At 45.2% G+C, this 13,052-nt stretch overlaps 2 protein-coding genes across 2 annotated transcripts in view; both read right to left on the bottom strand.

The window, feature by feature from the left end:
* ARL5C (ADP ribosylation factor like GTPase 5C) overlaps positions 1 to 3,778 on the bottom strand; it is a 6,997-nt gene extending 3,219 nt beyond the window's left edge. Inside the window, exons 1-3 of the mRNA XM_053453921.1 lie at positions 3,542 to 3,778; positions 1,281 to 1,341; positions 464 to 611 (exon numbers count right to left, since the gene is read on the bottom strand). Of these exons, the coding sequence (XP_053309896.1) occupies positions 464 to 611; positions 1,281 to 1,341; positions 3,542 to 3,587 (255 nt within the window). The 5' untranslated portion in view covers positions 3,588 to 3,778. The remainder of the gene's footprint in view (positions 1 to 463; positions 612 to 1,280; positions 1,342 to 3,541) is intronic.
* An 8,051-nt stretch (positions 3,779 to 11,829) lies between these two features.
* Positions 11,830 to 12,563, bottom strand: LOC128471926 (voltage-dependent L-type calcium channel subunit beta-1-like). Its single transcript, XM_053453923.1, has one exon. It carries the CDS (start codon positions 12,367 to 12,369, stop codon positions 11,980 to 11,982), a length of 390 nt encoding a protein of 129 aa, XP_053309898.1. The 5' UTR covers positions 12,370 to 12,563; the 3' UTR covers positions 11,830 to 11,979.
* Between the last annotated feature and the right edge of the window lie 489 nt (positions 12,564 to 13,052).

Below are 13,052 nucleotides of genomic sequence, written 5' to 3'. Positions count from 1 at the left end.
TCCAGTGTTCCAGGAAAAGGGGGGGCAGCTCGGGCTCACTGCAGATAATCACGGCAAGCGAAGAGCGGCTGTCACACACACACACACGCATACGCATACACACACACACATATATATACACAAATACTCCAATATAAAGAATATCGGGCTTTAAGGAGGAAAGAGCCGCGTGGCGCATCCAGTCTGCCCATTCTTTTCCATGCTGTAAAAAACACCGATTATTCGGCCCTTGCCATAGTCTTATATTCAGGACGGCTCTATGCTTACCCCATGTGTGTTCCCATCACCCCTTTTAGGGAACCCAAATTCCTGGCATTACATCCAAGCCTCTGCGCCTCTCGTTTCAGAGCATTACCCAACACTTTTCTCCCGTTGAATAAGAATACCCAGGAGCAGGTAATATTTATATTATTACGCGCGATACGAGCTGCGCTGTTAGTGCCGTTCGCCGGGCGCCGCTTACATCCGTGTTGGAGTAGTAACTGTTCCACGTGGCCCGGATCGTCTCCTGTCCTCCGATGTCCCACATCAGGAAGTGCGTGTTCCTAATCACGATCTCCTCCACGTTACTGCCGATGGTGGGGGCCGTGTGGACGACCTCATTCATCAGGCTGGGATGGAAATAACAGAGTTCAGAAAATAGAAATTCGTTACATTTATGGCAGCAGATGGCGCGGAATCCGCATTGAATTCGCCAAAAGACACATAATTGGGTTCCCTAGTTTGGAAATAATAGGTGGGATTAGGAAAAGTGCATTTTTTTCTTAATTTTCCCCACTTTTTAAGCTGGAGAGAGGAGGCCGCCGTTGCTGTTGGTCATGTGATATTTTGGATGCGCCTGCCTGCTCACAAACCACAGCGAGTGGATTCTTTATGGCAATGCTAATGAAGTCCTGCTTGCACAACGAAGCACCTTCCTCCCATTAGTCAGCGACAGACTATTGTAGACTCATTCTATTGTTTCCCTACAGGCCGTCGGGTAGGGAGCCAGGCTATTTGGGCTAAGAGAACAGAGGCGTACAGCCTGTCCGGCCCGGCCCACTAAAGCGTAGCCTGCTTTTTACCAAGATTTGCTTTCAGTTGAGAGACAAAAGGAGTCATCAACGCGATAACGAGATTATCAAATATTCCAGGGTCGGAAAACGTAACAGCCCTTTGCCCCTGCATCCTGCTGATGGTCACATGCTAATTACGCTGTCCCTTTGTCCTGTTTCCAAACGCTTTGTCTTAATACCCCCAGGCCATCTGCCGGGGGTGGGGTGTGAAGGTAGGATACTTACAATTGGTACAGGATGGTGGTCTTCCCGGCGTTATCTAAACCTACAATGATCACCTTGTGCTCTGTGGAAAAAGAGGGACAGAATCAGCGTTACCCCAAAAGCAGTCTAACCCCAAACAGCAGTCTAACCCCCAAAAAGCAGTCTAACCCCAAACAGCAGTCTAACCCCCAAACAGCAGTCTAACCCCAAACAGCAGTCTGACCCCAAAAAGCAGTCTGACCCCAAAAAGCAGTCTGACCCCAAACAGCAGTCTGACCCCAAACAGCAGTCTGACCCCAAACAGCAGTCTGACCCCAAACAGCAGTCTGACCCCAAACAGCAGTCTGACCCCAAACAGCAGTCTGACCCCCAAACGCAGTCTGACCCCACAGCAGTCTAACCCCCAAAAACCAAAGTTTTACAAAACAGGAAGTTGGGGAGGAGCGAGAACGTTTAGCAGACCGAGTACCACGGAGGCGAGCGATCGAAACGAAGATAACGCGGAAGTTGTGTGAACTTTTACAGCAATAGCCCCTAAGCGAAGAACTTGCATCAAACCAGTGTAAGCGCCATCAACTTTTACATCATCATCATCATCATCATCATCATCTTTTATTTATATAGCGCCAACAGTTTACGCAGCGCTTAATACAATCCATATATTTAAGGGGTCTGACGAGAAGAGAACTGACAAACCGATACATTAGGCGGAGAGACTCGGCTCGCAAGCTTACAATCTAGAGGAATATTATAGTGCGTGCGTATATGGAAATATATAGCGCCGTCATATTCTGCAGCGCTGTACAAAGGGTATACGAGACAAGCAGATCATAACAGTTTGGCGTTACAGAAACCGAAAGGCAAGGAAGTCCCTGCTCAAAAGAGCTTACAATCTAGAAGAGCATATGACTCGCTGCACATTACAGAGGGCGAGCCAAGCTTCTGCAGAAGCCGCTTACTAGAAACGTAGATTAAATCACAACCGCCCTTTAAAAACTTTCCTCTTCTTTTAGTGAATTTGCCCCTTTTGGTCCCCATTTCACAGCTGATGGCCGCACGGGGTTCCTGGAGAGCCCTGGAAGAAGTTTAGGAAAGAAATCGGGAAGGGGAAGGGGAGGGAGAGAGGGGGGGAGAGGGGGAGAGAGGGGGAAGTGAGGGGGGAGAGTGTAGAGTCTCAAACCCCAGCGCCTCTAATCTCACAAAAACACCAAGCGCCGGCCGCAGAGACGCCCAGAACAATGCGCCCAGAAACAGCCTCCAGATCCGGGGCAGATCGTCTACCCCCAGCCGGGGCAAAACAAGCGATCACACTCACACTCACACTCCCCAAAGACTTCATGTACAGCTGCGGGAGCAGAGTCTTTCACCCGTTAGAAGCCAGCGCTCATCAGCAGCCAGGATGGAGCTTCAATTATTATTATAACAAAAACATCCCCTGCTTTTTAAGACGCTATTGGGTTATTTGTTTCGTAAACAAACCTCAGAACCCGAAAGTCGCCGCAAACTGACCACACCGCGTATATAGAAGTTATACAAAGTATATAGAATAGTATATAGTTATACATAGTAACATAGTATATAGCCACACATAGTATATAGAATAGTTATACAAAGTATATAGAATAGTATAGTATATAGCCACACATAGTATATAGCCACACATAGTATATAGCCACACATAGTATATAGCCACACATAGTATATAGAATAGTATATAGCCACACATAGTATATAGCCACACATAGTATATAGAATAGTATATAGCCACACATAGTATATAGTATAGTATAGTATATAGCCACACATAGTATATAGCCACACATAGTATATAGAATAGTATATAGCCACACATAGTATATAGTATAGTATAGTATATAGCCACACATAGTATATAGCCACACATAGTATATAGAATAGTAATAGATAGTATATACCGGTAGATATGGAATAGTATATAGTTATACATAGTAACATAGTATATAGCCACACATAGTATATAGAATAGTAATACATAGAATATACCGGTAGGTATAGAATAGTATATAGTTCGTTACATATAGTATATAGAATAGTATATAGTTATACATGGTATATATAGAATAGTATATATAGTATATAGAATAGTTATACATAGAATATACCGGTAAATATAGAATAGTATATAGTTAGTTACACATAGTATATAGAATAGTATATAGTTATACATGGTACATATAGAATAGTATATAGTTCTAGAATAGTTTAGAACGATCAGCACAGAACAATTGGCCTCCAGAACTCACCGCGATTGCCGAAGATGCTCATGAGTTTAGTGAATAGCTGTCCCATTGTCGGTTATTTGGAATTCAAATCCGGATGAACAAAATCAACACAACGGGGTTCCCGGGTTCCGGTCGCGATAGCGCGATGCAGTCCCGACAAGCTGCGATTCGCCCCGCTCAATAAGAGCCAGCATCTCTCCGAGGCATTTAAATCGCGGTGACGTCACGCACTCCACGCCTCCCGGCAGCTGGGTGTTCCGGGGAAGTCCTCAGGATGTCGCAAATCGGGTAAGAACCGAAGCGCCCATCTATGGAGCATGACGTCATCAAGGAGGGGCCGATGGTTTCGAATTCAGGCCCAGGGACGATCCGCAGAGCGCTTTCCCTTTAAAAGAATCGAGGAACGAATAAATGTATCAAAAACACAGCGTGACGTATGAGAACTCTCACTACGTGTTCACCCCGGTCTTCTACAGGCCGTGTGAGAGATTGCACCCTACATTCCCTTTACTTTAGATATGGTGGTATTTAGGTGGAGCAGAGTCCCAGCAGAAGTGGTAGAGACTCATACAGTGAGGGGATTTAAGCACCCATGGCTCCTGAATCAAAGAAAAGACCAAAGGTCCAAATCTCTACATTGGGAGAAATGGGCAGAGTAGCCGGCCGGCCGGGTCTTCTCCGCCATCAGATTGGAGGATCCAGGAGTTGTTATTTTTATGCGGCAGATAAACCAATTTCTGTAATAATTTTCCTGCCAAAACCATCGAGTGGCTTTTTCTTCTGCAAAAAGCTTCCTTTGCCCCCCCCCCCGTTTACAGTAACTGGTAGAACTCCGAGAAACCATTTCCTCAAACTGGTTTCCAGTCTTCGCTTCTCGTTCTCTGGAAAGTTTTGACTGCCTGAAGGAACGGCGGCGGATTGCGGGACGTCCCGCATTCACCGATCGCAAACAATCAGAGCAGAAAGTTACTCGAGTTATAAAAACGATTATAAATAATAGGAGGAATCCGAGGCTGCGATTCACACAGAATCACCAAAATGGGACAAAGACGGGAAGAACGCTGCCGGTCCGATGAGTCTCGATTCCGGCTGCGACATTCAGATGCCCGGATCAACAGCATGAAAGCGGGGACCCCTCCTGCCTCGGATCAGCCGGTCAGACTGCTGGTGTAATGGTGTGGGGGGGGCCTTAGTACCAATTGGGCATCGTTTAAACGCGACAGCCTGCCTGAGTATTGTTGCTGACCGCAGTGTCCATCCCTTTATGACCGCAGCGTCCCCATCTTCTGATGGCTGCTTCCAGCAGGATAACGCACCGCGTCACAAATCGCATCATCTCACACCGGTTTCATGACGATGAGGTCACTGAACTCCAACGGCCTCCACAGTCACCAGATCTCAATCCAATAGAGCACCTCTGGGATGTGGGGGACAAATCTGCAGCGACCGCGTGATGTCATCGCGTCCATACGGACCAAAATCTCTGAGGAACGTTCCCGGCACCTTGTAGAACGTCTGCCACGAAGAATGAAGGCAAAAGGGGGTCCAACCCAGTACTAGCGAGCTGTCCCTAATAAAGAGACCAGTGGGTGTACATTATACATATAATTACTGACGTCCCCCTATATCCACCAACGCGTTATTTAACCCTTAAAAGCAGTTTCCGATCAGGTGCTCTTGTGGTGGTTTAACCGGTTCTGTGGTTGCAGAATAAGCCGTGAGTGCCGGACACGCGTGAGAAACGATGATAAATAACTCCAGGAACAGGCAAGGCTATTTATGTAAGAGGTAGTCATCTCCTGTCCCATGGATTATAATTAGGTGGTGGAGTTATTTGGGTATCCCTGAAATCAGGCGGGGTATCTGCGGATATGTAGGAGGGGTGAGAGGTCTGTGTCCTGATGTCTGTGTATTAGGAGGGGGGGGGGAGGTCTGTGTATTAGGAGAGGTGAGAGGTGTCCTGATGTCTGTGTATTAGGAGGGGGGGGAGAGGTCTGTGTATTAGGAGAGGTGTCCTGATGTCTGTGTATTAGGAGGGGTGAGGGGTCTGTGTCCTGATGTCTGTGTATTAGGAGGGGTGAGGGGTCTGTGTCCTGATGTCTGTGTATTAGGAGGGGTGAGGGGTCTGTGTATTAGGAGGGGGGAGAGGTCTGTGTCCTGATATCTGTGTATTAGGAGGGGTCTGTGTCCTGATGTCTGTGTATTAGGAGGGGTGAGGGGTCTGTGTCCTGATATCTGTGTATTAGGAGGGGTGAGGGGTCTGTGTCCTGATGTCTGTGTATTAGGAGGGGTGAGGGGTCTGTGTCCTGATGTCTGTGTATTAGGAGGGATGAGAGGTCTGTGTCCTGATGTCTGTGTATTAGGAGGGGGGAGAGGTCTGTGTATTAGGAGAGGTGAGAGGTGTCCTGATGTCTGTGTATTAGGAGGGGGGGGAGGTCTGTGTATTAGGAGAGGTGAGAGGTGTCCTGATGTCTGTGTATTAGGAGGGGTGAGGGGTCTGTGTCCCGATGTCTGTGTATTAGGGGGGGGGTCGGTGTATTTGGGGTAAGAGGATCTCTCCATAGGAACAGCATGTGATAAATACCACTAATTACCAAACACTGCCCTGTTAGTGAAGCCATTTGGAGTTGGGAGCCCCTGGTTGTCAGTAGAGAAGGGGCTCTTTTCCTGATGTCTGTGTATTAGGAGGGGTGAGGGGTCTGTGTCCTGATGCCTGTATATAAGGAGGTTCATGTATAAGAGGAACTAAAGCCTATGTTTATTGCTTTCCATTGTGTCTCCAAACAAAAATATTACCACGTAATCGCGTTCCACATTAACGATTAGATGATGTAATAGGCATGCATGCTGATGTAACAGGAAGGAGGTATATATATATATATTATACACACGTATGCATTACATGTGATGTCGATGTCACCGTTTATTAGAATGATGGGCTTTGTGACTTCGACCTTTTATTTATAGCTAAAGAGGGAGAACAGGAGGTGAGATCCACAAAATACACAAATTAGATTTCATTCGATTTATTTACAGCGTGCCGGCGGATTCTGCAGCGATGTTACGGGGGGGGCGCACGTATCTGAGTTGTGTAGCAGTGCATTTAGGATACATTTTTAGTAAATATTGTGAAGCCGAAACAAACAGATTCTGAGAAACGGCCGCGGTTCTCGGCTGGGGAAGGACATCTTGCGCAAGCGGTTTCTGCCATGTGGTTTTATTTACTGAATCAGCTGATTGTGCGAGGTTATCGGAGTGCAGAGCGTTGTCTCCACCGATACACAGTATTGTGTACATGCGTGACTTCAGTTTAAGGGACACGCCAGCGAGGCATGCACTTTATGGATTGTAAGCCTGATGGATCAGCTGGTCGTCTTCTGCTGTGTGTTGCATACGGATTGTAAGAGGCGCTGTTTAAATTGTTGGTGATAAATAAATAAAATATATTTTTGGACCCTGTGCGACTGTTTTACGGTTTCTGCGGTGTTTGTGTGGGGGCAGAGTCACGCTCCATTTAAAAATCAAACATTTTCACACGGCTTTTTGGGACGGATATAGGCTTAAAAGGGCAAGCGGAAACCACGTTACTATTAATCGGGGCGCAGGTAATCTCCTGCAGCGCAGAAACGCGGCACGTCGCCAGGCCGCCCCGGTATTAAATCCTCCCGACCATACAGCGTTTTACGCACCGGTCTTACGCGCTACCCTCCAACTGTGACCCCCAAATGCGACAAAATATAAAACACCCTAAAAAAAATACACGAGGGTTAGGATTTCAGGTATTTCAAATAGTATTTATTTTCTAACCACATTGAAAAGAGAGAAGACTGTAAATGGGGGCCGCATAAGACGCATTCATATGCTCAGCGGCCCTCGCACATAGTCCGTTAACCCTTTCTGCAGTCAGGGTCGGTATCACATTTTAGTCCTTTGCAGAAACGAGGAGATTGCGTGATCCGTTGCATGTTGCGTGATGCAGCGATCCCATTACATGCAGTTAGGCGGTTTGATTCCGTGACGGCATCCGCGGGATTTACGACAACCAGCGATGTTCTTCTAGGATTTTGGCACCGGATCCCCAAACTATTGTGGTGCTAAGAAGTCCGATCGTCTCCAAGAACCTCCAGAAACCCCGTTCCGCTCAGGGCTCAGGGGATGTCGCCAATGAAGTTATTTGAGCAAATGGCAAGAGGGGAGGACGAAAATGAACTAAATACTGATTTGTAGCTGCAACATACTTGATAAAAAGGATAAAATATCACATAAAAGTTCTATACGCTATATACAGTTTATTCATCCCTTCCAAGCTCCTGTACATATCGGCCCCTTCACCATGTGTTGCACCGTTGTTACCGTCCAGGCACCGCATGTTTAGCCGCGTGAATTACTGCGACCAGGGTCACCAAAGATAAATGCGACCGGGGCCCAGACAGCAACGCAACTGCGCTATACAATCAAAGTAATGCAGTACAGATACACGAGATATAGAGATACAGCAAACATATCATATATTTCTGTATCCACAAATCACAGCCCCCTGACCCGCTCTGATTTAATGATTTTGGGCTACTATATGAATTTTTGCTTGCATTTCTTCTTGAAGCCATCATGGTTTTTTAATTTTTTTTTTTTAACAAACAAAAACAGACAGTGTTTATCTTACACAATGACTGACTCCTTTCTGTGCTTCTTTTATTTGTTCCTTTCGGTAAATGTGTTTTGGACGGGTCCGCATAGTACGTGTTACATGTTTCTCCCAAATGTGTTTTGTGTACGGGGCGACTCGTCTACAGATATACAGAATGTTCATGAAATGGGATAAAAAAAACCTTTTCCACATCATAAAATATACCCAAGTGGCGCCCCAGGCAGAAGTATTTGGGTGGGCTTCCTCCTGGCAAAGCCTCCCTCTAGGACAATCCCACCGGGTCAGTCTCAGCACACATAAAACATGTCTTTTTACATCTGCAGAGCTCCTACATTCATAACATTTGTATATTTTATCGATATTTCACCTGATAGATAAAGTAAAGCTTCAGGTGTACGAATCACGCCTTGCTTTATGGAGAACTCTGGCCACCCCTGCTGGTCTCCCCTTCCGTACACAAATATCAACTTCGCTTTCCAACATGTGCAGCACCAAGAGACTCGATTTCCATGATGGGTTGGTAGCCACGTTGTGCCAAGGGGTGCACTACTTAGAAAGTGACTCTGGTGCAAAGTTTGAAAAGTGGACTTGTTACCATAGCAACCAATGAAACGGCCCTGCTGATTGGACCGCTGTTCCTAGTATTGTGTACGTTACACATTCTGCATTACATTACAGACCAGTGGCCCGCCGTATAACTACTTCACATCCAAGCAGGCACTTATTGTTATTTCACAAGAAGTAAAGTACTTTGTTTTCTTATGATTTTGGGTAAATTGAGACTGCTCACTGCTGGAGTAACGGAGTAAAACGAGCACCAGCCTCATGTGTTTGTCTGCCGCTGGCCTTTTACGTAAATGTTATAATTTTACGGGGTATTATTTCTAGATGGGCACGAAACTGCCATCTCTGCCAAGCTCTCACACTGACATATCAAAGCGTCGGCGGCTGCTGTGAATCTCCCCACGGCCCGTCACACGCACACAAAAAGCTCCTTTCATGTGATCTTGAAACCAAAATAGACTGTTTCAGGAAGGCATCCATAACCGGCTACACATTAACTATTTAGATGTGTGGTTTATTCATCCAATGGTACATTCAATATACACATCATGGCGCATCGCCGACACATCATGGCGCATCACCGACACATCATGGCGCATCACCGACACATCATGTCGCATCACTGACACATCATGGCGCATCACCGACACATCATGTCGCATCACTGACACATCATGGCGCATCACCGACACATCATGGCGCATCACCGACACATCATGGCGCATCGCCGACACATCATGGCGCATCACCGACACATCATGGCGCATCACCGACACATCATGTCGCATCACTGACACATCATGGCGCATCACCGACACATCATGGCGCATCACCGACACATCATGTCGCATCACTGACACATCATGGCGCATCACCGACACATCATGGCGCATCACCGACACATCATGGCGCATCGCCGACTGCCTAAGGCTCAAGGCCATGGGATGGGAAAGATCAGGGGTTTGTTGGCCTGCTGGGTTTCAGGTGAGGATGGAAAGCTCAGAGACACAGACCTTATAGCGACAGCACCAGCGCCCCCGGGGTAAGATCCCTTCCCATAGAAGGGGTCAGGGGCTTGAACGGATATGTATGGCCCATGGAGTGCTAATCACAATCTGACGTAGTTCATGGCACTTATGTAGAACATAAAGACTTTGTGGCGGCCCCAGCAACAAGCTAGTTTGACTGAATATAAAAAGCAATGGCTGCTACCGTGAGCTAAAGTAATATTTATTCTATGCTTCCTGAATTCGAGTAAAATAAATGTTATAAAGAACCACGTGAAAGATTCTATATATTTAATGATACCACGGTAATAGCTTGGATGAATTACTTCCGAAGGAGATGTTCTCCTCCCTGTGCAGGCTGCGCATGTATATAAAGTTCTAGGACCAACTAGTAAACCTGACGATTTATCGCATCACAAAGTCAGGGAACAATAAAAAAAAAGTTTAAGATGTGAATTCTCTGCTTTGGAAAAGTTTGGAAAAGTCTATATCTGGCATTACAAAACTAGTAGAATGTAAATCAGTGAAGAATGATAAATGCAGGTTATTATCGGTGTAACAAATCACGATAAACTCGATAACCCTACAGGTGGTAAATTACATCGGGATATATAGGGATATAATAACAGGTGGGTTAATAATCAACACTTTTGGCAAGAAAAGTCTGCAGAATATGCAGCTTTGTACAACATAATACACTTAATGACAATGGTTGTCCTCTGTGCCCAGTTATATATATATATAGATATATAGAGAGACATATATATATCTATAGATATATATATATATACACAGATAGGTGGACGCTTTTAATGGGTAGTGAGTCAGAATTTTAGTCCAATTTCAGTAAATGAAATCATTTTATTGAAATACTTTAAATTCTCATATTCTTTACTCTTTTATTGATCTGATTTTCATTTTTTTAATACAATATTTGGAAAGATGTTTTTTTTTATGGTCTTAATGCTTGTTTAGGCAAATTATTATATTGCCTGATGTAATTATACATGACGTTTGAGATAGAGGAAAATCCCATGCCATATAAGAAGCGTGTGTAAATGTATGGATGTTCGTATAATTATATACAGGGGCTGGAGAGGTTGGTAACGTTTCGAAGCTGTAGTTTTAGGAATACTTTAGTCCCGTGATATCTAAAATGTCTCTCTGGAACTTAAATCCAAAAGGTTTCGATGCAGTTGGGCTATATTTCTGCTGTTTTTCGTAATGTAATGTGGTGATACGATCTACGCATTGCATTTTTTCTATAGAACATATTTACCAACTAAATACGCAGACTATCTGCACTTTTCCCAAACATTATCAATGGCATCAAGACATTGGATATGCGAACCAACACCGGTAACCCGTCTGAAATGAACTGTAAATGAGTAAGGAAAAAGATTATTAAACAACTAACGCCTTGTGCATTCGAAAGGCTGAAAGGAATTAAGGTTTTACCCCGAGGGTACGTATAATGAACATAAATTACTAAGAAGCATAAAAAAGCAGGCAGAAATATTGGTATAGGCAGGCACAACGTATACATCAACCAATTTTAACTCTTTACACTCTGGCAGGACACCAGACTGGCATTATCATCCCGGCTACAGATCGGCGGCCAGTCCTTCGGCGTCTATCATTAAATGCCGCTCTGATATAGAGGGGCTAATACATTCAGTTTATGCGTTTTCTGTTCTCCAGGATTTCGTTGAGTTGGAGATCAGTTACTTCTCTTTAAAGCCTGGAGAAGGCAGTCAGTGCCGCGAGGAAGTATCAGAGGTTGGTCAGGGAGCGCGCGGCCAGCGGGCCATGTTTGTGCAAGGAAGGAATCATTCTGAGAACGTCTAGCATCTTGTAACCAAGCACAGGGGGGGGGATTGGATGGACTTTAACATAGGAAGAAGGTGGGAGGGAAGCTGCAGCGCCACGCTCAGGTCCGTTTTGATGCAGTGGGTGGTTAGAGGGAAGATAAGTAGCCGAAGGGTCATTGATGATGCTCAGTACGGTATCGGGGTTGCGTCAGACACAAGCATCGAGGTGCTTGTAGAAAGACGTGATAGAAGTAGTGTAGTAGAATGGAGGTTGAGGATGGAGTGATAAAAGGGTTTGTGAATACTTGCGTGACAAATGTTTGGCATATGTAAATGGTATGTTAACGAAGGTGTGCATTACATGATTGTGACCACCGCGGTGTGTGATGCCTCCTTCCTTTAATTCCAGGGGTAGTATGGCAGTGGCTGTTAACGAATGCACACATCCCTCCCCCAACTGTCCAGCTGGCCCCTGTTTCTGCCCTCCCCCTCGTGCCAGTACTGCTCTCTGCCCTTCCCCTGGGGCCTTGGGGATTCCCTCCTCTTCCTCTGCTGGAGGTTCTCCTGATCTGGACCCAGCTCCTCCCAAGAACCTTGACGTTGGAGCCGGCCACGCTCTCCTCCTTGGAAATTGTTGCCCCCTTGGCTCTTGGGTTCTGGGTCTTCATAAGGGTCCGTTTCTATGTCCATGCAGGAGTCTCCTGGCTCTGTATAGGCAGAGTCCCGGCTGCCCTGCGTCTCTGACTCCAGCGTGTCATGACGGGAGAGGACACGGGAGCCCATCTGGCCCTTTCGCAGATGCCCCTCATATGCACCCATTCGGTCACCTCCTTCTGTCCTCAGCTCTCCGTGAACCAAGTACGGACCCTGGTTAGTAAAACAGACAAAGCATGCAGAGACAGAAGCGCACACGTTACATGCATGCACATATACAAAATAGGTTAATAAAAATAGCAGGCACAACGGGTTAAATACCAGCGCACGGGACAGAATTCCTGCATTCTAAACTTTTTTGGGTTTAACCCAAACAGAATAAAAGCAACTGTGTTTTGCATGCAATGTGCGATTACACACAATTAGGGATTAAACCATTACAGTTTCAAGCATTTACACTGGTTTAGTCGACAGTGCTTTAATATTATTAATATAGCGCCGCCATATTTCATATAATCTGATACAGCCATATGTCCCACCGTACTTACTCATTACTAACACACTTTATAATGTTAAACACAACTCATTATTGTTTTATACACTATCCTGCCAAATTTGATAGATGCCTTTAAATTATGGGCTTGATGCCTTTTTAGCAAAAAAAAACCTTTCAGGAATATATTTGACTATAAAGACAAAATTAGGTATCGCTCGTTTATCCAGTGAGTTATCAGATTGTCATTTGGAGTCAAGAAGGATTGTTTTCCTTTTTTGAGGCAAAATTTTATTTAAGCCTTAAATAAAATGATTTAATTGATTTAAATTATTATATTGTCTATTATAGAAGG

The sequence above is a fragment of the Spea bombifrons genome, chromosome 13 (genome assembly GCF_027358695.1).
Source record: "Spea bombifrons isolate aSpeBom1 chromosome 13, aSpeBom1.2.pri, whole genome shotgun sequence".
Taxonomy (NCBI): domain Eukaryota; kingdom Metazoa; phylum Chordata; class Amphibia; order Anura; family Pelobatidae; genus Spea; species Spea bombifrons.
Note: the sequence above shows the minus strand (reverse complement) of the source record. Positions and strands in the feature narration are given on the sequence as shown.